Source organism: Zootermopsis nevadensis, unplaced genomic scaffold, assembly GCF_977971745.1.
Source record: "Zootermopsis nevadensis isolate Lab colony 2312 unplaced genomic scaffold, Znev_1.0 Znev_ptg000199l, whole genome shotgun sequence".
In the NCBI taxonomy this organism is placed as follows: Eukaryota; Metazoa; Arthropoda; class Insecta; order Blattodea; family Termopsidae; genus Zootermopsis; species Zootermopsis nevadensis.
This window is the reverse complement of record NW_028259330.1, coordinates 8,058-34,709: the sequence shown is the minus strand read 5'-3', so window position 1 is coordinate 34,709 and position 26,652 is coordinate 8,058. Positions and strand designations below refer to the sequence as shown.

At 35.3% G+C, this 26,652-nt stretch overlaps 1 protein-coding gene and 1 pseudogene across 13 annotated transcripts; both read left to right on the top strand.

The window, feature by feature from the left end:
- Nucleotides 1–815: 815 nt before the first annotated feature.
- Nucleotides 816–26,315, top strand: LOC147870788 (structural maintenance of chromosomes protein 6-like). 13 transcript variants are annotated; one of them, XM_087341934.1, is made up of 12 exons: nucleotides 929–945; nucleotides 3,999–4,104; nucleotides 7,784–7,936; nucleotides 13,418–13,577; nucleotides 13,978–14,173; nucleotides 14,731–14,889; nucleotides 15,548–15,708; nucleotides 17,785–17,874; nucleotides 18,176–18,361; nucleotides 19,186–19,319; nucleotides 19,906–19,925; nucleotides 25,580–26,315. In XM_087341934.1, exons 4-12 carry the CDS (start codon nucleotides 13,431–13,433, stop codon nucleotides 25,630–25,632), a joined length of 1,146 nt encoding a protein of 381 aa, XP_087198060.1. In that variant the 5' UTR covers nucleotides 929–945; nucleotides 3,999–4,104; nucleotides 7,784–7,936; nucleotides 13,418–13,430; the 3' UTR covers nucleotides 25,633–26,315. The 13 variants fall into 13 exon arrangements, 11 of the variants coding, with proteins under 11 accessions (XP_087198054.1, XP_087198060.1, XP_087198057.1 ...); XM_087341932.1 differs by lacking the exon at nucleotides 929–945 and adding an exon at nucleotides 5,256–6,762; XM_087341928.1 differs by lacking the exon at nucleotides 7,784–7,936 and having other exon boundaries at nucleotides 816–945.
- LOC147870789 (U5 spliceosomal RNA) lies at nucleotides 3,696–3,808 on the top strand (annotated as a pseudogene).
- Nucleotides 26,316–26,652: the final 337 nt, after the last annotated feature.

Sequence of the window (26,652 nt, the reverse complement as noted above, 5' to 3'; positions counted from 1 at the left end):
TTGAGACATGTATAAATACATTTTGGTGTTTCCCGATAGGAAGAGAGACAGTCATATCCATCACATCTTGTTGGACAAAAGACAGCATTCAATTATACTTGATATAAAAGCTTTCATAGAAATTTACTGAGATAACGATCAATATCCAGTGGTTACAACAGTTGGGGAGTGACTGTTACAAAACCAGTGAGTAGCATAAAAGCTTAATAGGGAGAGATTTAATGCGAAGAAAGTACACAGTGTGAATATTAAAGACCAGGAAACAACTTTACAACTTCAGAAATATTTGAAAAAGTGTTATAGTGAACCTAACATTCTCTACCAAAGAGAATGTATGTAGTTACAAATTGAAGCAGCATAAACTATGTTTTGATGAAGAATTCTGAAAATTAACATTAATAGCAGGGGGATAGTTTTCAGTTGTAGCAAAATCAAGACAGGATGAATGGAGATAGCCTAAACAGTATAACATGAGAAAAGTTGATGTTTAACAACAGAGAAAGGGAGACAATTTGAAAAATAAAATCAACTTGAACACAAAGGAAGAACAAAAAATATTGCACATGTGTTTGAAGTGCTGACGAGAATAGTGGTTCTCTCTGCGTTTCTGATAATGTCATCTCTGGTCGCGACGACGAAGGCGCCATCATTCTACTTCGTGTGTTTGGGATTGTTTAACTAACATATTTTGTTCGTCTTCTGCTTCTTTTTTGCAACGTGATTATTAATCTATTCTGTATTTGTTAAGAAATATTGAAATAATTTGCTAAGAGCTTAATATTTTTTATTACATTATCATTTATCTTTATTAATGAGGTCAATATTTCTGTAGAATATTTCCATGATTTAATTTTTTCATGTTTTCCAGACTGCTTTTATTTTGTTGGGTTGCTCTAGGTTGTTTAGTCTGATTCTCACATTTAATCTGATTTAGACCTCGAGGAAGTAAGTATTTTAAAATATTTCGTGCAGTGAATTTTCATTATTTGGTTGTTCCACTATTGACAAATTAGTTAATCTTTTTTTATCTTTGTGATCCAATCATTCTTTTCAGATATTTTATCACTGTTTTGGTGGTGAAACTTGCTTATACATTTTTAAGAGATTATTTATTAATGTGTTAAATTTTGAATCTACATCAAGGCTGTTTAATACTCATTCCCAATTTTCATTCGATGAGAGATACATTCTTTAATAGTGTCTTCATTTGTGAGTCTGATTGGTATTCTGTACTTATGATAACTGGAGATCGATTTTTTATTATTAATATTACTAGAAGTCATACATCGTGATCAGATGGAGTAATTTTGGATTCTTATGGGGAAATTAACTGTTGCCATGACATTGGAAGATGCTACTCGAGCATTTTACACATTTTTATTGTAAATTTCAATAAGATAATTTGTATTGATGATAATGGGACCACAGTTGACGATGTTGTGCTGTAGGTTTATAAAGATAATTTATAATGCTTTGTAACTTGTTTAGGAAAGTCAGCATTGCCAGTGGGGGCTCTATATATAGCTAGGACATATATGTTGGAATGTTTAGATTCCAATTGCACAATGCAGCGTCTATTTCTTGTTATTTTAGTGACACAATACATTTATCTAATTAAATTTTAGGTTCTTTTTGGCAATAATACTTGCACCTTCTTTTACCATATTTCATCTAGAGTAAGTACTTCCAAAAGTAACATTTTCAAGTTTTACCTCTGGTGTTGGGTTAAACACAGATTAGGGTGTGTGTTTATTATTAATGGACACTGATAGTTGATCAGTTTTGTTTGAAAGTCCTCTTATGTTATGATGGTGCACCACAGAATTGTTATCTTGATTGTATTCTGAATTTAGAACTGGTTTATTAGCATTGATGTAGACATCTATCAGGTATTTGGTGACAGATTTGGGCTTAAGCCTAAAAGAAGGGTTAGATCTTACATCAGTGATTACAGGTATCCAGTTTGCACCTAATCTAATTAGCAGTGAGTTGCACAAGCTTCTACTTGCCTTCTGAATTAAGTTGTAATCCGTGTCTGGTATGATCATTCCTATTTGAGGATGAATTGTCAGTTAATCCAATATGTGATTTGTCTGCATTCCAAAGCGCACACTCAAGTAGAATATTTCCACTCCCCACCAACTTGTCTATATTGGGCCTGTCATGGTTGCAAAAGGAAAGTACTAGAAATCTGTTGACTTTGTACATTATGATTGCATAATGTCATGAAAGAGAAATTTATGGGTTCTTACTTGTTCAGTAAGCTCCTGATTATGAGTGTTTGGAATATTCATGCATTACTAATTTTTTAAATAAGCACAGGTGAAATAGGCCTTCAACTTACTTGTGGGGTGGGGGTGGGGGTTCTAAAGAAGGTGGATGAAAATCATAATAAAATTCTACTGACAGTAAAACAAAGGCTTCGTGTACTTAGGAAATTTGAGAACAGAAAATGGGCAACAGAATTTATAATAAAAGTATGTGATAGGGATTGAGTGATTCCATCCTTGAAAGAACACCATATACCAGGCTGACCTACTGATGGCGTATTTTGGGCATAGTTTTCTGGGAGTCCAGTAACACTGGTTTGATTATGGGGAAACTTTCTCCAGAGTTAGTAAGAAATGAGGAAATCAAAAGTTCATGTCATGGTGCGTGCTATGAGAAGTTTTGAAAAGATTGACAGTGAACTGAAAAATGGCTTCAGACTGAGAGTGAAGATACTGTGCCTGTTACAGATTTATTTTTATGGAAGCCCCACAACCCAAATGTTACGTCGAATTTGAAATCTGTGTGTGTATCTTGTGTTTTCTTTTGATTTGTTTGCCAGCTTTTCCAACACAGACCTTGCCCATGAATTTAAGGTGCAGTGTGTCTTTTATGTGAATGTTCGTTGCTGGTCTTGCTGTTGTTCATTTTGTTTGAGAACATTTGTTGAAACTATCTTCACTATACCAGTGTTGAAATCTTGCAGGGATTGTGACTGGATGTTGATGTGCTGGTCAGGAGATTGCTTCTGCTTTGCAAGAATTCACATGCCCATATTATTCACTTGTTACAGAACTTTCATTCAGAATTTGAATGACTTTTTTATTGTAATGACAGCTTTTGAGCACGTATTTAAATACAAGGATACAATTTGGTCCAATATAATATGGGCTTTTATAGAAATTCCCTCAATGCACAACATTTACATTTTATGATATTCGTGCAGAGATAACCGTATGGAAATGACAGATGTAACTTGGGACACTCTTAATGTCTGTCACATCTATCGTAGGTGATATACCATTGCCATTGGTTTAAATTTTTGTCATGTTCATCTTCATTGATGAATTGGTATACTAGTTTGCAGGCTGATCAGCATTGATAATTTTGCTAAAGAGCATTCACCAGTTGATTAGGCTGTTTTTTGTTAGAAAAAGAAAGTTGATTTTTAAATATTATTTGCACGAGTTTCAGCTGCAAAAGGTTAAAGTTTATACTTGAGGAAGCACCCCACTGTTTCAAGGTACCAGATTGTAAGTGGTAGGGTGTGTGTCATTACATGTTTTGGGGCGGAATTCTGCAGCATGGCGTCGTTACATACTGTTATTTCATTATACTCGTATTTCTTTCAACGTCAATAATCACACATTTCCCAAATGCTTGGGGTTTTATCTAATTTTTTATTCTACATTATTTAGCTTATTTAAAAACTCAGGTTTCCCTTGATATTCGCATAAATCTTTTGCCTTTTACTGAAGATTTCTGTTGAGGGGAACATATGGTTCATACAGTTTCATTCCTACATTTAGATTACTGATTTATTTTTTTAACTTTGTTGTATTGAGAATGTCAGAAAAAAGAAGACTTCTGTGCAGTTTTGGGATCTAACGTAATATTATTCTCAAACACTACCGTGTCCTTATCAATTCACTATTACAAATTCCATTGCCCATGTCAAATCCTAGATGAAAACTGCTTGTATTTTCTTTATACATGTTGTATGTTCACAGCAATGGAACCTGGTCCATCAAGAAAGAGAGTAAAGCATGTTGTTCAGGATCAGCTGTCTGGCTTGCAGGAAGATCCAGCTGCGTGTGCCAGCGGCCCGTCTAAAGGGTAAGTGTTCATCATTACTTCTCTCTGATGTACAGAGAATATTTCTTTCAGCACAGGGAACCTGTAAAAGTATGAAAGTAAACCACCAGGTGTATCGGAAGTCTTGACCTGATAATTTTCTAGTGATGTGTAGTGCAGTGAAATCGGCTTTCCTGTGTTATGTACCGTGGTGATACTTTATTGAGAGTGTATTGAACACGGCCTATTGAAGCAACGCATGTGGGGTCAGGATGCTCAGTCATGAGCAATTCGGTTAGAGAGAGAGAGAGAGAGCGGCTTGCTTGCACGAAACTTGTGACTGGTGGCAAGTGACGATGTCTTGCGCTTGCGCAGGACCCCGCCTTGTTTTAGTTTCGTTGTGTTTTGAGGGTCAGTTCCCTTCGTAACTCTTGGACCCAGGTATTAAATCAGAATATTCATTGCAGTGTGGATCGTTATGGTTTTCCTGTTGTCATTCGGTTATCCTTTAAGACGCTGCAACGTACGTTCATATTCGTTTTTTGCAATTTGAGGTTGTGTTGTGTTGAGTTGTTTGCGAATGTTGTGCGGGCGGTGATTGGAAGAAGAACGCTAGAAATTGACTGCATATTCGAATGTATGTGACTTGGGCAAGGGAAATTGAGTACGTTTATGCATTAATATTGTGGGTATTTTACACGTGCCATTCTGAGAAGTAAATAACTTCACTCGATTCACGCGTAATGACAAAGCCGCTACTTGTCCTTTGTTCGTGGGTTGAACGCATATCGCCATCTTCATAACTGAGGACTGAGTTGGAAATATGTTTGTAACATACTTTATTTTTGTAAAAAGCCTGGAATGTCATTGCCCAAGAATCTCTACTGTTATTGTTTGTGTATGTATGATTGAAAATTAAATTTCTTTAAGATTTTTTCTTGTGGTAAATGTTTGAACACTGTTATTTGTTTTTTCGGACAGGAATAAGTTGTCAAAAGTAATACTGTCCTCTCATCTTGCCAAAGATTTGGCCTGTTTTTATGAATGTGTTGCTGTAAAGGATCTAAAACTTGAATTTATCATCTTTGGTTTTTGAAGGTGTTTCGTCTCATCGTGATCAACATCAACATTATGGATTAAGTTTTGGCCTGCCCCATATACAGGGATTAAAGTTATTCTGTTTTTTTTTTCAGGCATTCCTGGATTGTTCTACTCTTCGGTTTATGTTGATAAAGTTGCTTTGGAATTCTGTTCTCATGCATCTTTTCATAGTTTTCATGTTGTCCTCATATTTATTATTGGTTCTTCTGTATTATCTTTGTTACATTTAAGATCCGGCATTCTGTATCCTGCAGTTTCTGTGAGGAATCACATTCCTATTGTTTCATTAATAGCCAGTGTCACGAGATGTGACAAGTTAAATTTCCATACTGAAATTTTATCTCAGTACTTATTTGATGCTGTTCTGTTTGGAAGTACCCTTTCAAACCTGTTACAGCAAATACCGAGCTTCTGTAATTTTATAAGTTGCTGTGGAATTTTGAAAACCTAGTCTTTGATTGTCCCCTTTATTTCATTGATGTCATCGAAACCTTTTCGCTTTGAATTCTAAATTGAGTTTTTGGAAGAACGAAAAGTCGCGCAATACTAAATGCGGAGGAATATGTTAAGAAATGCGCAACAGCCGGAATGGTTGTCAGAAATTTCTGCACAAACAACAGAGTGAAGAAAGCAATCACAACATTTTATTTAGAAAAACTTATATATGAAATAAACTCCCAATACAGATTTCTGTTTACATCAAAAGAGGAGGACATTCTATGTGCTCCTTGCATTTGAGTGAACTCGTCTGGCCTCTTTTATGATTCATCATACTAGACCTGTTAATTTTGAAGATTTGTTTTGGGGTTACCCATGAACCATTGTTTTATCACTTCTGATTTTCTTGGAAAGGAAATAAGGTTCTTTCTGAAGTTTTCCAGGAGTTTTGACACATTGACTTGACTCTACTTCCGCTTGTAAGTCAGCAGATGAGACAACTTTTGCAGCAGTATGTTGGTTCTTAAGATTTTGTATCAGAATGAGAATCCATCCTTATTAACTTACATTTGGTGAGATGTCTGATTTATTTGTAAACAAGTCCCCTAATTTGTATAACTTTTTATCTGCTTTACTGTTGGACTGTAAAATTTCAGTATCTTCGATGAAAGTCATTTTATTTTTTTTTAAATTTTGAAACAGCTTACCTATTTGAGGTCTGCTAATTGTTTCTTCTGTCAAAGATATTTCTGAAATGTTGCAGATGTCTATAGCAATATTGCTTATTTCATATGTTCTGCTAGTTTTTAAGAAATGTAAATTGCAAGTACGACACATGACCTTACATCGAGATTCATAACCTCTAAATGATACATCCTGTGATTTTGAATTTATGGAGAAATATTAACAGTTTTATAATGGTTGTTTCTGTTGAAATTAGAAAAACGTATCAGCATTTTGATGTTGTGATCTTTTTGTTTCTGGTGTCGCTGGGCTTCCATTGAGATCTTCGATGAATTGTTTTGGAAGACACACATTTCTTACAACTGCTCAGATTCCTTCAACAAACTTACTGAAAAGTCTGGTTATGTTTCTTCGCTCATCCTAATTTTACCATAATATTGCTGAGATGCTTTGCAGCCTCCGTCATTTGGGTGATGAGTAAGTCAGATGATAACTGGATCTTGGTGACTGACGCACAGATGCTGAATCATTTCACGTTTTTCAGTATATGCATACTCACTATGTTTCCACTCAGTGTGCATAAATGTTACGTGTGTTATTTAATAGTAAGATATTGTTTAATTACCAGGTGACTTTATGTTATGTTGTAAGTCAGGCAAGAGTTTATAGTTTATTTTCAGCTATCATCTGTTTTTGTTTTTTTGAAATTTCTGTAATTGAATAAAATATGAGAATTTTCCTTAATCAGCTTTGGTTGCCCAAGAAATGGATTGGTTGGACAAACTAGAGAAGCGATTAGGGAAATCACTTAGTCAGATGACCAGACATAAGATGGCTGTCTTCTGTGGTCTGGTATAAGTTTACCAGTGATCATTGTCTTTGGATTTGTCACTGTGGAAACCTCAAATGTTACATATTCAGTGAATCTGAAATTTACCTTCTGAGGATAATGCATGTAGACTATTTACTGTGAAGGTGATGAGTGCAGGCATTAACACATTTTTTTCCCTCGTAACTGAATGAATAGGAGTAGGGTAGTTTTGAGGGGAGAGTCTACTTTAGGGCAGTTTTCTTGCATTTATGTGAAAATACTAAGGAGACCCCACAAAAATCCTCGGTCAGAATAACTGAGTTTGAAACCTTTGAGAAGACTCCATATCTGCAGGCTATGTAGCAGTTACATTCTGAACTGGCTTATATTCATTTTCACATCTCTTGTTGAAATTTATGGATCAGAGTGAGTTCTGAGGAAATGGTCTTTCAGGGTAGCTTGCAAGGTTATAATTCTTATTTCAGTCTTCTGCACATCTCCTTGATGAGTAAACACATTAAAGAACAAACAATTTATATGGAGTTGTGTTTGAAGATTATGGAATTCCTGCAAATGATCGGTCTTTTGGCTTATATCCTAAAAAGTGTCATTCCTGGATCGCTTTCGAAGTCACTATAGCTACTTTTATGTTTTGTGAAAGTAAATGATTTAGCAATTCTTTTGAAGGACCTTGAAAACTACATTCGAAATCATCCAGAAGCTCGCCTGGCCAAGATCCAGGATATTGGACGTCATTTTGTGGATGATGGCATCATGTCACAGACAGTGAAATCAGATGTGGAGGCTACTACATCAAGGTGGAGTCGTCTGAGTCAGCAGGTAGAAATAGGGAATTCATTACTTGCTTCTTAAGTCAGCATGATGAGATGAAAGTCTGATAATGTGTAATAATGTGATTGCTCCGTATTAATCTGCTTACCTGTTTGTTTTGACTATTGTACTTTTAAGTTGCCCTCAGTGGACTTGTGGTTTGCGTTTTCGCCACTGGACCCAGGGTTCTCGGGTTCAAACCCAGCCAAGGTCGGTGGACTTTTAAGGATGATAAAACTTTCTTCAGAGGGGAAGTAAAGCCGGCGGTCTCATGTCATAGTTTTATGGCATGTAAAAGAACCTTATGAGCAGGAACAAGATGTTTTGTAAGCAAAATTCATTGGCCATTTCTCACCCGTATCTCTGTTTTTGGAGTTGCAGCCATTTTTACTGTGGTCTGCTTATTGAAAAAAGCAATTTCGGTCATGGCACTGTCCTTTCATGTCTAGTTTCCAAGCAACAGGAAGCACCATCACCAGCACTCAAATTCAGGACTGAGTTTTTGACTTTTCTAAAATATCTTCTTGGTTTCCAGGAAGAAGCACTTCAAATTTCATATGAATTAGAATATATTTTTTTGAACTGTAAGCAAACACACACACAACTCCGAAATTGAAATTAAGATTACCAACCCTATGAAAGTTATTTTTACCAAAAGATCACATGGGGATGATGTCTTGTCAGTGACATCTGAATGTAAGCTAGATGAAACACGCAATGTTGCCACAACAAATAATACTTCATTCATTGTTTGTAGTTGCGTGATTTTTGTTGTTTTGGAAGTTTGAATACTGTAAATGACCTACGTCGTATGTTTACAGAAACTGACATATGTATTGAAGTTACGTTTAGTTGAAACTTGAGGAACGAAATAGAGAACATCTAATTTTGAAGAGTGTCTCTGATGAAGTAATCTCATTTGACAGTGAAATTGAACCAGCTTGTTGTGGCAGTATGGCATCTGGTAATAAGAATAATTCAATTAAAATCTAAAATAAAATTTGGCCAATACCATGACATCCATTGAATTCTCTTGGTGTCCATCATTTTGTTGAAGGTCTCGGTTACTGGACGATATAAGCGTTGATCTGTGTGAACAAATGTTCCTAAGCTTTAAGGGTTAAGTGTCCCATTAATTTGTGTGTGTGTGGTTGGTTGAATAGGACTATATGGTCCTGTTGTGTCATGATATTGTTATAATGTTTGTATATTCAGACAAATAGCACTGTGTATGTCCAAAATGCTTCTAAGGCTTGACAGTACGTCAAAGATTAATTTTTAACCTAATCATCCACTTTAAGGAAAGGATTCTCTAACTAAGATTCACTTGAAATTTTCAAACAATTTGGAATAATTAAAAGGAATTTTGTTTTCCTGCAGAATGTCAAAATCGGACTAAACAGTCTAAAGGCAGTTTAAAATGCCCCTGTTTATATCATTATGACTGTGTATATATTTGAGGGAATGAAGTTCAGACTTCAGCTCTACTTAAAATACCCACGAGTTTATGAGATTGTCATTTTTTATTGGGAAGAAATTGAACTCTTTATATATCATAAAAGCAAGCTGTATCATACTGCAGTACTGTGGGATGTGCTATAGTTTACTACTCTTTCCAGGCAGGTGATACAATACCTTGCTCTGCTAATCCCATTGATACTCTTCAGTCAAATCACCCCTACCCCTGTCTAAATGTCTCCCCCCCTTACAAGGGTCCTGCAGCATACGTATTTGGTCCAAATATTGAACAAAAAAATCTGAGAATGCTCTTTGCTGTTTCAAGGATCTCTATGAAACAAATAACAAGATAGCATATTTAATTCTGTAGCTTCTCAGTTGGTACCTCAGCAATCGACTTGTACCCACAAGTGAATCGTCATATATTGATGTCAAATGCCACCATTTAAATTTATTTTTAAAACATTTTAAACAGTAGATTGTAGTGCCTTAAACCCAGTTTAAAATTACAGGTGACATTTCACTGTGTTTTTCTTCTTGTACAGTCTGAGGAGCAGTGGGTTAAAGAATAATAATTTTGTTGTTTATATAATTTGTTTTAATTAGTATCAAATTAGCAGTGTTCATTATATTAAATGTGTGTGTACTACATATTTACTTGTAGGTTTTATTTAGTATGTGAATGTATCACGTTACCATATCGATAATAATTTTTCTCTAAATGAGTATGAAATTAATTTTTATATATGTAGCAATAAAAAAGGGAATATCTGCCTTTAAAAATTGAGGAATGAATGTATTAACTATAATTAATAGGAAAAATTTATACCGCTGTATGTGGCTTACATCCTGAAATTGGTTACAGGTGTCAAGACTGATGTTTTCTCATCATTCCAGTGAACTATATAACAAAATATGCCACAGCTGCTTTGTTTTACTCTCTTTCCAGTTCACCATAGTCTCAGGATTCAAATCTGATACCCTAACTTTTCAGTTTTCATTATTTTCCTCAGTTCCTCTGGGTATTGCTGTATTCTGTACAATTTATAATTTACAATGTTCCTGCCAGTTTATGATAAGTGTTCCTCGGAAATGACAAAGCATTATTAAAGTAACAGAGGAATAAATATGGTTACTTTTTTCTTTAATGACAATAGCATGAGGGCCTAATGGAGCTTATGTGTTTTAGTATAAAAAGACAGCTTGTTAGGATTTTGGGATCATACTTTCTGTGCCTTGTGATGATTATCTTTTATTGAAAGTCATTCTACATTTGGCATTGCATTGGAATTTGAAAGGCATGCACTGGCCATGGCTTGATTGCATCTTGCTTTGTGAGTTAGGGATCGTACCGTATTGCTTGAGGACTCTGTCACTAGTCTGAGTAAGAAAGCTTTTATTTGTATTTGTTCTTGTGCCAGTTTTTTTAATTGTCAGTGACATTGCAGCAAAAGTATTAGTTGTAATTACAACTGTTCACCAGTACCAAACATTTTTGTCCCTCTACTGAAAGCTGTTAAACTGCGAGATCGTGAACAACGTGGCTGTGTGTACAGCTAAGGTGATATTAAACTACAGGTTGAAACTTTTACACTTATGTTATGGTATTCACCAGTAAGAGTTTTACTAATTGCTAAATTCTGTCCTGTAATTTGTGTTGATGAATTAATTATATTTAGTCTTTCAGAATCCATATACATTTCCACTCGCATACACAGCAACCTTTAAAGTATTAGCAGCTGCCCTCCACATCAGGTGCCGTTTTCATCCGCGAACGAAGGACGCGCTGCACGTACCACGCGCAGTCACAATTAGAATACTCCATTTAACTGTTGTGTGAGGCTCTTCGAACTGCATCGGAGTCACATTCGAGCTAAGAGAATCCTAATTGTTCTTCTTTAAAATGGGGACAACAACGAGCAGCGGTTGCCGTAGTAGCCCGAATGAAAAACTTAAAAGTGTTAGAGCAACGGTTTAAAAGGGGATACATTTTTGACAGCGTGTCCGAGTTCATTTTTAACTTGCGGATGGCGTTAACATTCAGGTCATTGTATCTGTCAGTTATCGTCAGGAGGCCAGAATATGTCACAAGGCTGGCCCGGATTTTTCTCTAATTTGTATTTGGAGGTGCCCAATTAGGCACTGCAATTGTAATGAATGAGCTGCTTTTCTGCCGGCCAGTGTGCAGTCGTGGCAGTCACCGGGTGAACTCGCTCGATCTTACCCGTCGAAACAATTTAACGTCAGTGGAAGGCACTATTAGTCGTCTAAAAGTTTAGTCTGTACGGAAGCCGTTTATAGTTTGGTAGATATTGACCGCCGTTTCAGATCCTTGTGCCCCCATCATCATACTCGTCGCCGTGGGGAACTCAGATCTTACCAAAATCATCTTAGTTTTTCTTTAATGACGAGTTTATAAAGCCAAGGAAACGATTCAGTCCATTATTGATTTATATAACGTTATTTTTGTAATATAATTAATGATAAATGTACCTTTCTTCAAGAACATATTGACTGAGCAGCCATTTGTTACGTTTTTATGCAGTCAATTTTCCCTTACTAACGTAAGAATCCTCAAACACGTATAGAAAATAGGTCTACTTGTTCAGTGACAAAGAACATCATCGCAGTCACATAATTACAGTTCGGGTTTCGTATTTGTGAGGCTCTGTTCTCAGCCCAAAGACCGTGCTTTCTGATGGAGGTATTTCATGATTTTCCTCAGTATCTCCAGGAAGATGCCTGGATGGTACCTTAAACTACGCCACTGGCCGTCCATCCTGAATACTTTCCGGTTAATTATTAACTAATTATTCTGTCATTCGACGCTGTCTGGTTTGCGATACTGAAGTTACGTAATTTTAAATGACCAAAACATGTTCGTGTGTGAAGAGAGACCTAGTATGTTGTTATTCTTTGCAACTAAAACAGGGCTGTGTAAACTTCTCTACATTCGAGTCGAATTGAATGTGGATGGATGTATTTGGGATCCGAGTAGAAAGAAATGTGTGCCTTGAAACCAGTTGATAGAATATTTTGTAATTTGTTCCCCCTTGTTCTGTTTCTTGTTAATTAATATTCTTTTTTTGGACTGGTCGGTTTATGTCAAATTCCATACTTTCCCCTCGATATAAACGATTTTGAGCACTTTTTGTACAGAAATGCAAACACAAAGGCTTTACGTTCTGCACGTAGTATCCAGCGTATTCAAAAATATTGTTACGATAATAAAATCTAGGAGGGCTTGATGGAGGAGACATGTAGCGCGCATTGGAGGTATATGAAATGTGTACCTCATGTTTGAAGTAAGGAGACCACTGGCAGGACACAGGCATAAATGGAAATTGACTTTGGTGGCGAGTCGAGCGAACACCATCATGTAACACGGGGAATTATATAATTACCAGCTCCTCCAAGTACGTGCCTTCCAAATTGATGTTTACCAAGAAATTCAGTGTGAATTCCTTAGATTTCTATTTCAAGCCATAAACCCAGCTCATTGTAGGATTTTAGATTTCATTGATCTAAAAATGGCATTTGACCCGTATCTCATGCGAAATTGCTCGCTCACTCTGGCCTTCACATGTCCAGATTATGTTGATTGACTAGAAGTAAATGTGGAAATTGCATATTTGTTTATTCTTGAATTCCTTATGAAATAAGACCTATTAAAAATTACGTACATCTAGTGTCTAGCTGAATGAGAATTGAGTCAGGTGGGCCTGTGTAAGCGAGTAGTGATGTGATACAGTATCGTGAAATATTTAAAATTTGAGTTTAAGCTACATATTTTGTGTGTTTTATGAGTAATTGTTTAGATGTGGTTACTTAGTTTGGATGTAAGGGAGGACGTAACAGCAGAAAGAAAGTTCTATCTTATTTCTAGGATAATTCATTCAAGAAGTACGGTTTATATGAGACAGGTATTACGCATGTAAGTTGTGTTGAAGTCTGTCAAATTAAGTTTGTTACATTTTTATGAAATTATCTAAGAAGTAAAGTTGTAGTTCTCACATGTTTCTGATTCTGTAGGTCATCTTTAAAAATGAATGTGAAAGGAGCTTCACTTGAACAAAAGAACTCTGGCAGTCGAGATGAGCGAGTTCGAGAATCAGACGATGCACCGAGCACCTCTAAATTCCGAAGAGATAATGACGGAGACGAATCCAGTTCTAGTGGACACCCCTCAAATGTGAGTTCTATGTAACTGGTGTATATGAGTCCTTATTTATAGGCACATGATTACACACGCAGAGCATAAATTATAATATGTACCAGGTTGCCATGTTACTAAATATTTGTTTTGGTGCCTGGGTTTCTTCTAAGTCGTGTATTCATGTGTGAACATTTTAAGAATTTGGATCTTGGAGTTCCACTTTTGTTGTACTGCAGATTGAAGTTTCAATCTGTGTGTCATGAATTGACAGAAAAGTGTGGAACTTTATACATTATAGGAGCCCCTGAAGATTGATTATTATAAATGTGATTGATGTGTTGCAACTGAACTAGCATGGTTCTAGTGCTCAGGGACAAGTTTGCCTCATTTGTAGAGTTTACTGCAATTTTATTTTAAAAGAATATTGACATTACAGGAACCAAAATCTGGGATCATTGAAAAAATATACATAACAAATTTCATGTGCCACTCATCCTTGGAGGTTCGTCTGAACGGAAGAGGTAATTTTGTTTTTGGGAAGAATGGCAGTGGCAAAACTGTGATAGTTTATGCTCTTGTACTTGGTTTGGGAGGTAACCCAAGAGCTATTAAGAGAGGAACCTCTTTGAAAGGTAACATATTGTAACAAGTTGCTAAGGTCATAGGTTTAGTCTTTGCTTATCTAGCTTGAATTTAGTCCAGTCTGAAAAGTCTGAGTGTACAGTCTACACAGGTAATGAACTGAAATTTGTCATCTCTTATCTTCCCTTAAAACTAATTTCCCAGTACATATTATTTATGTTTTTAAATTTCTTTAATCTGATTATATAAAATAATTCATAGTGTGTACATGTGTGAGCTTGGTAACTCAGGGGGCAGAGAAGATCCAGCATATTGTGCGCTGGATATTCTCCTACCATGACTTACCATTCCTGCACTGATGAAAAAAATTATACCATGGTATTTATTGCCAACCCATTAAGTAAATTTTGTAAGATCGTGATGTTTAATATCATCAAGCCCAAATGACTGAATTAGAGAACATGAGAATTGCGAAGGATCCCCTCAGTTAACCTAATACTGAATGAACAGTGGATTTGGTCCAAAACTTTAATTTTATTTCATATGATATTGGAAGGAAGATTAAGTGTGTGTATCAGAATTTTAGAATTGTTCCTGTTTCTTCCAGAATTTATAAAGAAGGGTAAAGTCACTGCTACCATCGAAGTGACATTGAAGAATACTGGTCACCTTAATTACGAGAGAGAACAATATGGTGACCATATAATTGTAAGGAGACGCTTCGATGCAACTGGTCGCGGCACATACGAAATAAAGTCAGAAGAAGGTACTGGGCTTTCTTTCCCTCTGCTTTTCCTTCATCTCATATATTGGATGCTCTCAACAAGAAATTTGTTATCTTTAAACAATTAGTTTTTTATAAATAAAATATGACTTGTCCCCTTCCTGATTGTATATGTGTTTTAAGAGGGCATTTTACCATGCACACTGATTATGTGTAAATGTCTGTTTTGTCATATTTGTTTCAAATATGTTCTATTTTTGGCTGTTTAAAAAGATGCGCAGATTTCAGGCCCATTTTACTGAAATTGCGTAAAAGTGTCATATTAGGCTTCTTCTTTTCTGAGAGTCCTGTTGGTCTTCCTCCATATACAGCATTATATAGGAAGTTTCAGTTTATTTCAACTCGCGTTACTTGATGTATTGAATTAATAACTTGGGTGAAGGTTGATTTACAAGATTTATGTACTGTACTCCATTCAAACTAATAGTCTCGATTGACTCTACTATATTACAAAATTTACAGCTTTTAAATATTGAAGATTTCTGTAAGTGGCACATTGCCTATCCTTTCATCTTCGTTAAATTGGCACCAGGTCCCGACCGTCTCAATGAAATAGTTTGTTTGGAGTAGCAGTTGATCACATTTGGGTCAGTGGGTTACATTACTGTGTATATCATTTCTCACTTGTTTCCTGTTGCAGGTGAAGTAATTTCCAGGAAAAAAGAAGAACTGGACAAAATTGTTTCAGCATTCAACATACAAATTGACAATCCTGTAACAATTCTGAATCGGGAAGATGTCCTGGAATTCCTAAACAGTAGCAGTTCTCAGAAGTACAAATTCTTTATGAAGGCAAGGAAGGTAGGACAAATAAAATGGTCATGTGCAGAGTCGATGTCAAATAAACGAAAGGTCACTACCATTTTAAACTCTAAGAAAGAGTATCTTGTTACATTTTTTGTATTGACGACATGTTTCAATGTGTATTACATCATCATCAGGTCTATCAATTTTAAAAACTGTTGTACATCTTGCGTTGCGTATATTGATTTGTTTGGTTTTAAGTTTTGTCTCTCCTTTAAATTTGGAGGTTGTGCTTGGATGTTTTATATTGGGTTGTAAGTGATGTGTTGTGTGTCCGATATTAAGGGACAGTAGTCTACCGTCTACCGTCCCTTAATATCTAAGAAAGAGGTTGTTATTCTGTTCAAATGTTGATTAATGTTTACAATAGAATGAGTTTTGTTACAACTTTTTTACAATTCAGATGGCTGTCATTTCCTCTTTAAATGATTAAATTGTGTAATGCACTTATTTGCATCTGCGCTGTAGTGAATGCATATCAGACTGAACAGCAGTACCAGTTTTATTTTATTCAGACAAATTTACAATTAACTTGGCTTGAGATCCCATTTTCTGTCTGTTGCCATGTGGGTTTGTAGGTGGGTACCTTTTGTCTTGGAGGAACATACTGGAGGAAATATGTTCTTCCATGACTTTGATACTCACCTGTTCTCTGTGAGAAACTCGAATTTCATCCCCACTTTCTGTTTATCCTTTCAGGAAATACGCCGTTGGTGACGGATTTTGTGGATGTCACTTGCTTTAAAAATTATATTTTTATTTGTTTGTGGTTTATTTTTCGCCACTGTCATTAGCTACTAGTTAAGACTTTATGGCATTAGATGATATATAATGGATGGGAAAGGGTGTGGAGGGAGTGCTATCTTGTCCTCACCTAATTTAAGGTACTGACCCAGGATGTGCCTGGAAGGACTGAGGGAAGTCTCAGGATAATAGGTCTCCAGGCTGAAATTTGAACCAGGGACCTCCTGTGTATAAAGCACATGGTAACTACACTGCTGCAATGGTTGTTTGTTTTATGCTGTGTTTATTCCAGAGAAATTACTACTCATTTACTATTAAAAATTGTAATACTCAGGGGAAGTAAAATAAGGCAGGAAAATTTTGTATTGTATGTAAGGAAGCCAGGGTCCACCAACTGAAGAAGAATAAGATTGTATTTGAATGTTTTCTATTTGTGCAGATTGTAATGTGCAAGCAGCCAGAAATCAGGTGACTTGTCTTCTAGGTTATGGTAGAAATTTACCAACGTTTCGGAGGCATTAAGCGCCTCTGCGATGTAGGCGAGTTTCAACCAGACTACACATTGCAACATTGCATCAACTTCATATTTATCGTGCTTGCTTACATTTTGTTAAATCTTTGTAATAGTATGAGTTACACTTGTAAATTTTGCACTGGAAGTTGCAACATCAAGTTTTGATGTAAGTGAAAGTAATAAACTCGGTGTCATTTGCAATCAATGATTAAGTGCCACTTCAGTGCAACTCCTTTGGTGTGGTACTATTAAATGAGAAATGCACATTTTTTAAAAAATGCTACTTTCATTTGAGTGAGAAATCAGACTTTGGAAGCTGCTGGCAGGGGCACAGTGGTTATGGATCAATTGTTGCTGATTCCAGACAACTGACATCACAGACATTGGACCATCACTGTTACGCTGTGCATACATTTCTTAGCTTGTTAAACATTTGTTAAGTTGTTAAATATGAATTCATGAAGCCGTTGTTGTTAATCCGCAAATATTGGTCTTGTGGGTTGTAAATCCATGTGGATTTGTATGTAAATACCAACATTCCTGAGGAACGTCCTGCTTCCATCTTTAGGGCTGAAAATATCGAGGCAGTATGTTCCTCTGAATTGTTGATATTTGTTACGTGGGTAGTATGAATCCTAGTAACTGTGGCTAATAATTTTTCACTGGATAAGGTGAAAATGCAGCTGTTCAGGTACTCCTGCCCTACCAGGTATTTTGAGTTGCATTTTTGAAGACTGTAGTAGCTGTTGTCTAATTTTATAGGAATTTGAACTGTTTCTTCTGTGGTTATTTAGTTTCTGTTTTGTATGTTTCAGGATCTAGAAAACATGATCGAACCACGTGATATGATTGATTTGCAAGTGAAGTCCCTTTTCGAGAGTTTGCTCCAAGGGTGCGGACGCAAAGTAAGAATCAGAACATTTCTCTAAAACAGTACTTCTCAACTTTTCTGTTTTATGGACAAGTAGTCTCTCTCAAATCCAACGTATTGTCAGACGTGTGGTGGGATGATATTTAATTTTAAGTGAAAAATTAATAGAAGTAAATTACATCGTATGTAGGCAAAAGTGTTTTGGGTTTGATAGTGAAAGCTGAATCAGATGTTTGATGTTTGTGGCCTCTTATGTGTTCTGTTAACTATGTTTTTAATTTGTAATGTGTTTGTGTCTCCTCAGAGACTTTGATTTTGGCAAATGTTGATTGCAGGGTGAAATTAAGATTGATCACCAAAAACAGACGTTGGAAGTGAAAGTGTCGTCTATGAATGACCCTCATGTAGAAGACATCATGCCTACAGGAGATTGTTCATACGCCATTGTTTGTTTAATCATGGCCCTTTGGGAAGCTATTAAGCCACCTTTCTATATCTTGGATGGATTTTATTTCTCTGCGGTAAGAGCAGCAAAGAGTACAATACAGTGAGAAATAGGACTTCGCAAATCCTTTTGTTCTTGTTTCCTGTTACCTAGAAATTAGTTTGTGGTACTTGGTACAGGCATTGTGCCAATTCTGCCTTGAATGATTGTTTGTGGCTTTCATTTTCTCATTCATTTATACCTTCTCGTCTTCATGGATTAAGTATCTTAATGCCTTTATCAGCCTCATCACCTTGCCAGCATCTCCCTGGTTCCCTTGTAACTCTGCCTTGTTTGTTTTAATTCTGCGCTGTATCTGGTCTGCATTCTTCTTCTGTATATGTTACACCTTATCGATTTTTGTACCATATTTTACAATTTATTTGCCCAGTATTTTGCATATTTTCAAATGTGTATGGCCAACAGAATTGTGTGATGATGTTAATGTATTTATTTTGACAGAATCATTGTACATAAATCCCTTCTAGTTTGCTTTTCACTCTGAATTCATGAGTCACAAATTCATAGTTGGAATACATTTCTAACTTTAGCGTGTGACTGTATACACCATATTTTAATTTTAATTTTAATATAGTGATTTCCACAAAGACTGAGGTATCGTAGACATAATCCTCAAATGTGACCTGTGCCATGCATGGTATTCAGAGTAAATTGTATGAGAACTGTAAGCTACGCCGTCACCAGACGACACGTAGAACGAATAAATAGGCCACATGATTTATAGGAAGCAGAGTAGGCTTTGTATAAATGTTATCCTTACATTGGCATTTCATAGGTGATTTTGTAAGTCCTTGTTTTAAGGTTTTTGTTGCTTCTTTAGTTAAATATTTTATATTTCAGGATATGATGAATCATCAAAGGATCATGAATTTACTTTCGAACCATCCCCGACAGAAGACAGACTTCCAGTTTATCTTCCTCACCGCACAACGCGTATCCGCCATTCAGTCCCATGGGGATGTTACAATACACAGGTACTAAATAAACTAAGAGCAAGATAGAATACTAAGCCTCTTCTCTGTATCAACCACGTTCATCTTCAGTGTCTGGTTGGGTTGGAGGGTTCTTGGAATATTTAATCTTTTTTGCTGTTACATTTGGTGAAAAGTTTGAAGTTGGATAGGATGTTGTGTGTGCGCATACGTGTGCCTGCATGTGTGCACATTAATGCTTTATATTGCATAAATTATACTTGCTATTCTGTGAGTGGTAAATCTTTTCCAGCCCCTGCAATGCCATTTTAAGAGTTTTAAAAGTTCGTTGTTTACCGACTAAGTTTGTGTACCTGTTATCATGAAATACAGATTAATAGTTAACTTCTGCAGCATTAAAAGTGTTGCCTTGTCAGTAGGCTCACGAGAATACAATTCTAGTCTGTTTTTTTTTATATTGTGTGCCAGCACTTTCATTTATTAGCTTGCTGTGTGCATGATTTGGTTGTTTAGCTAACAAATAGATAGTTCACATGTTTCTGTTGCTTATTTCGTCAGTAGAATAACACTGCTTAACTATATGACAGTGTTTCCTTTTAATATCATAATATATTATTTTTACTTACAGGATGGATGATCTATGCAGGGGTAATAATACACAGTGAAGAAGAAGGAGCTTGTATCTTGAAGATATCCGTCTTCTGGGTTATTGTGCTGTGTAGTCTGGTCGATGTTTACCGACGTTTCAGAGGTCATACTGTCTCCGTCATCAGGGCGATGAGTATGAAGATTTCTGTCTTCTGGGTTGTTGCGCTGTGTAGTCTGGTCAATGTTAACCAACGCTTCAGAGGTCATACTGCCTCCGTCATCAGGGCGATGAATATGCCAATAGGGTGTGAGGTGCTGGGTTTATAGGCCGGGAAGTGAAAGGTGTAGCCTGCCCCGAGCCAATGGGAGCATTTATGGGATTGGACCAATGGTAGCACGTGGGCGAGAGTGGGAGAGGGAGAGAAAATAGAGAGAGAAAGGTGAGTTTGATTGTATGGATCAGGGCCCTGAAAAGGGCCGTGTTAGTGGTCTGGTTGGTTTTCAGGGCCCTGATCGATACAACCAAACTCACCTTTCTCTCTCTACTTTCTCTACTTTTCTTCATAAACGGATTCCCTTGTTTCATTCTTCAGAAGAAGCTGAAACTGCATGATTGCTTCATTATTGACTTTTCTTTTCTTCTGCTTCAAAGGTATGTTATACTCGTGTAAATCAGCTTCGCCTTTCAGAAAAATTATTATAATTATGACAAATTTCAAATGAGACCTGAGGTTCTCATGACAAGATGTCAGTGTTTGTCTTCTGAGTTTGAATGTCGATTAAACTTGTAAGTAGGTGGACGTGAACACACTGGTAAAAGATACTGCATCTATCATCACTTCACCCTGGAAGATGGAGGACGTACGTCAATCCAAAATGTTACAATCTACTTACAAGCCTCAGTCCAGAAGACGAACATTACATTCGACAAGAAAGTGGTTAACACTCTTATTGTGAGGAAGTTTTGTCATGTGAAAACTAATGACGACACTGGGTTTTGAAATAAACAAACAAACAAACAGAAATGGAAAAAAGAATAATTTTATTGAGTACTTTGGAAAATCTAGAAACATATATCATCAGGAGATGGTAAAGTTGCGTCATATTGTGATATAATAAATATATATTTTAAATCTTGTCCGTCTAATCACAATAAATTCTTATTAAATATTAAAATATTACAATAATTAACACCAAAGTCATATCGAGCATGATGTACATATACAGAACAACATCGAGTATGCTATTAAAATGGAATAAAATCTGGAAAAGAACATCGTTTGATATCTGATAAAAATGTGCGCTAAAATAATATATAGAAATTGTATTTAAGTTATTATTGATTTGAATCTTCATATAATTATATTCACCTGAAGATAGTTCTTTTAGGAACTGAAACATGTCGTGAAAAAATGATGGTCTAATGTAAATCGAATATTTCGATAAAGAACATCATTTGATATATTTTAAATGTTAATTATTGTAATATTTTAATATTTAATAAGAGTTTATTGTGATTAGACGGACAAGATTTAAAATATATAAATATATATGTATCATCAGGTTTTGTAAAAACACAGTAGTCTTGTTTAAACTACAAATTAAATCTAAAATACAAGTGAAGTAGAATCTACTTCACAAATCGGAGGATATACAAACATATTTACAGCTATGAGTGTGACGATGTAATGAAATTATATACAGACTACAGGCATATTTTTTTATTAAATCCTGATTTCTGTTTATTTCTATTAAACCTTACTTCTGTAAATATCTGGAACTGCATGTGGCCCAATTCTCGGACTGTCTTTTTCAGTACAGAAATCTGCTTCCAAATCTTCTCCCAATCCAATAAGGTGCTACAATCTTAGATATTTAATAATTAACCAATATCATCATCAAAATCTCATACAATATATAAAGATACGGAATTCTTCAAGATTTAAGTTAAGTGTTTTTATCTATCGTTCTCTTATAGTCATGTCGACTTATCCAAAGAATTAAATACAAGCATGTTACGATAACAGAAATTAAAATTACTAATATTCGGGTGACAAAATGTGTTCTGCTTTAAAGGATACTATAATTCTATACATGTAAGAGATCTATCACTTAGTCATACATTTCAACGATCTGCTAATACAAAGTAATTCATCCAGATATAATATTGTGCTTCGATGGATATTTTAAAAGAATAAATTAGCTTGAAAACATAAAATTAGAGCTTCCATAAAATTATATGTATATGGAGAGCATCTTTTTTAGTACATTCCCCCCCCCTCCCCGTTCAATTTTTTTCCTTCTGAAATGTGAACCTTTTTGTGAAGATGGGGAACATAAAAGGTGCAGAGATAATCATGTATCACCTCATTTTATTGTATTGATATCTTTTAAGTAAATGCAGTAAATATAGTGGATTTGATAATGCATCATTATATAGACAAATACACATTTCATACTAACCTAACCATATGCTATGTAGGATTTGAGGTTTTTATGGCAGTGAGACTGGGTTGTTTTTTATGAGTAACCTATCGCCCTGATAATGGAGGCAGCAAGGACCTCTGAAACGTCAGTAAACTTCTACCAGACTGCACGGCGCAACAACCCGGAAGACGGCCGTCTTCAAGTATATGCTATATCGTGCCATGTTCAGATCACAATTATAGGAAATGATGCGGAGAATCTTATTATATATGCAGACGTTCTGTGGCATTGTCCCCAGATATATTTGCCAATGGCCTCTCTGCCTGACTGGGGTAAATGCAGGAATTCATGTTTCAGATGGGAGCACAGCAAATAAATCTAAGACCGCGCAAATTGTTCTATTGAATTCGCACATGCTCTTATATAAGTGTTTTTTTTCCAAAACACAACACAACCTTTTCCCTTCACTAGTAGACTGTAATTTGGTTATTAAAGTAATTTAATGGGGGTCCAAGATATGAAAATAAATAAATCTGTTCTGTACTGCCACTTACTCATACACAAACACACACACATCTAATGCCAAACCACCCTCCAAGTATTATCCTGATTGGACATACATACATACATGCATCTTTATTACATTCCATGGATCCATAAGTTAGTCAGATGACAATAGAATGTAGAATAAGTCATAATAATACAATACATGTTATACAAATACAAGTCATATAAATGTCACAAAAATACAAAGGATAAATTACGACTTACTTGTAGACATTAGGAATTCATCGACAGAGTAAAAGGAGTGTGTAATTAAGTATCTCTTCAATGCTGATTTAAATTGTGCCTTTTTATTTACAAGACTTGTGAGATTTGATGGTAGACTGTTGAAAATTTTGATCCCTGCATAATATGCACTCTTCTGAAAACTGGCAATTGGTCTATGAAGCTGATTTTTATTCCTTGTGTTGACGCTGTGTACAGCAGAATTAGTTTGAAAGAGTTCTTGGTTATTTACAATAAAGTTCATTAACGAGAGCTAAGATCTCTAATCTCTTAAATAGACTTCTACATGAATTCCTAGGTTTTACACCAGCCAATAACCTAACAATTTTCTTTTGTAAAGTGAATATCTTTTTGATGTTTGATGAATTTCCCCCCAAAAATTATTCCAAATTTCATTAAATAGTGAAAATATGCAAAATATACTGATCTGAGTGTGTCAGTGTTGCTGACGTGGAACAGAGATCTAACTGCGTAACATGCGCCACTTAACTTAGGTATCAGTTCATCAATATGATTAGTCCAATTTAGGTGATTATCAATTTTCAAACCCAATAATTTTGTGTTTATCGACTCTTGTATATACTTCGCATCATAACCAATACTTGAAGCACATTGTGGTGAGTTATTTGTTATAAATTTTATCTAGATTTAGGGTCAGCTTGTTAGCAGTAAACCATTTACTCATATGAGACAGAACTATGTTTGATGTTGAACAGAAATCATCAAAATTTTTATTTTAAATTATAACGCTTGTGTCATCAGCAAATATTATGGGTTCTGTTGAAGTATTTATTGTTTTTATTATTGGAGGAAGGTCATTTATGTATATTATAAAAAGCAAGGGACCTAAAATTGACCCTTGGGGGACTCCATGTTTTATTGTTCCCCAGTTTGAGAAAAAATTTCGTTTGTTTTTAGGTGCTTTTACTTTGATCTGTTAAATAGGATCTGAACCATTGCGCTGCTATTCCTTGAATGCCATAAAAATGCAATTTATCCAACAAAATTTCATGATTTACACAGTCAAAAGCTTTTGCTAAATCACAGAAAATTCCTCCAACATGCATTTTTTGGTTAACAGATTTTAGAACATTGTCTGTTAGTTTGAAAGCAGCATCTTCAGCGGATACACATTTCCTGAAGCCAAATTGTTCCTGGACTAATATGTTGTTAGCATGCATATGATGACTTAATCTATTGTACATAATCTTCTCAAGCACTTTAGAAAAGGTAGTTAAAAGTGAAATTGGTCTGTAATTTGTCATATTGGTTTTGTCCCCTTTCTTGTACAGTGGTCGTACTACTGATATTTTAAGGTGGTCCTGGAAAATGCCTGTGTATAATGAGTGATTACAAATGTGGGTTAATGGACGACTAATTAGAGCTGAACAAGCCTTCAAAATTTTACTTATTTCATCATAACCTGATGAGTTTTTTGATTTGAGGGAATTTATTACACTTTTCACCTCAGTTTCGGTGGTTGGAATGATATTAGAACCAGAAAAGTTTACAGGAAATGCAGCTTTTAAAGTGGAAACAGCATCTTCTGTCCCTGTTTGATTTAAATTTAAGCTTTCAGTAATTGTTAGAAAAAACTTATTGAAGGCATTAGCCACTGTTCCAGGATCATTTACTTTTTCATTGTTTATTAGAAGAGGTGGCATTTGTTCTGATAAATATATTTTCCCTGTCTCCCTTTTTATTATGTTCCATGTTGTTTTTATTTTATTGTCTGATTTTGCTATAAGTCTACTGTAATGCTGCTTTTTAGCCTCTTTTATATATGTATGTGTTTAACTGATTAAAAGTAAAACTCCATTAAAAGATATAAGTATGGATGTGAGTGAAATTACTGAAAAGGCATTCTGAGATTTTCAGTTTGTATAAATAAGGATAATGTCTTTACAGTAAATTTTACAAGTTATGTAATTCCATTTCATAATATAAGAGGAAATCTACCACCTTGGGTTGACAAGAGCATCAGAGACCCGTTTTAGAGTATGATTATGCTCTGAAACTGCAATTAACTTGTTTGAGTCATGCGCCTGAGCAGCATGCTTACCCTTCTACGTATTGAACACTGTGCAGCTTTGTGAGATCTGACATTTTCACTATGGTAAAGATGACAATATGATGATAGTCATCTGGGTTATGACACCGTGTAAGGCTGAAGGTAGAAACAGTAGTTTTCTCTGAAATCTTGGATTCTACCTATAAATCTACAAGGCATCACAACCCACAACAACATAATCAATGTACAGGTTATACTGAATCATCCTTCTTTATACTTTTCACTTCATCCAGTGTAATTATTATGTTATTTAATGCTGTATAAGTAATACATTGATTTGTTCCATAAAATGATTAATAAAAAGTAATCCCAGTTAAGCCAGAGGTGGCAGTATGATCATCAGCTCATCAAGAAACTTTGGGTAAACTAAATGATTTTTTGTTAGAATATATATTTTGGTAGAAAGCGTATGTGGAATCTGTTTCAGGGATTGATGGTGGAAAATCCAGTTGTGATCTACATTGCAGTCCAGAACTATGATTGGCTGCCACAAATGCAGACTGTCATCCAAAGCAACACTAAGCATCGCATTATCCTTGTAGCTCAGGATACACCACTCAATGGCATTTTGGGTCTCATGAACTGTATCTGCAAGGAGCCAGAGACCAACTTTGTAAGGTTAGAGACTCCTACTTGAACCTTTTTACTGCCAGTGAACAAAGTACCACATGTTAACAAGTTTTCACCTGATTTCTAAGATTTGAACATTTGTGCAATATTTAATCTCTTTGACTTATAAATATTATTTTATGTTTTAAAATAAAATTTCCATCTGAAATGGTGATTTATTTAATGTATTGTTCTTATTTATAAATTCTTGGAACATATGCCAGTTTCACTATTACAATAAAGTCCACAATCAGAATTTTTGTTGAAATAAAACCTGTCTTAAATTTGCATAATTGTTCATGTTTAGATAAAATGTTATAATGTACATTTTTGTCTTGAAGATTAGCTGATTTGAGTTGGTTCACTCTTTTCTTATTCATTTTCAAATATTGCATGTTTGATTGTTTGTCATGTTAAGGGTATAGAGCTATGACTCTGTTATTGTATATCCTGTTCTTGCTGTAGCACCTAAAGTGTGGATTTTTCATTCATAAGTTTTCTGTAGATGAATGTAACTTAGTTTTGTCTGAATCAAAAAGAGAGAATTTTTAATATGTGCTGATTTTTGTCATTCCCCAGTTGCATAAGAGCTTACTTGCTTTTCTGGGAGTGATAGCTGATTTTCTGGCATGAAATTAAAACAAGAGACTTTGTGAATTGGCACTGAAATTATGTAATGAATTTAAAGTTGTAATTGGTTAGTTTAATTTTGTTTAATTCTTTAGATAGGTCAAAATAAATGTTTGTTTGGAAGTGAGTTTAGTGGTTACATACTATGTGGTCCAGCTTTTACAGCATTGTGGTTGAGAGGATGACCTGTAGATTAGCATCCTGAATCAGTAATTGTAAGGATCACAAATGGAAACAGGCACTTCATTGTTATTCATTTAA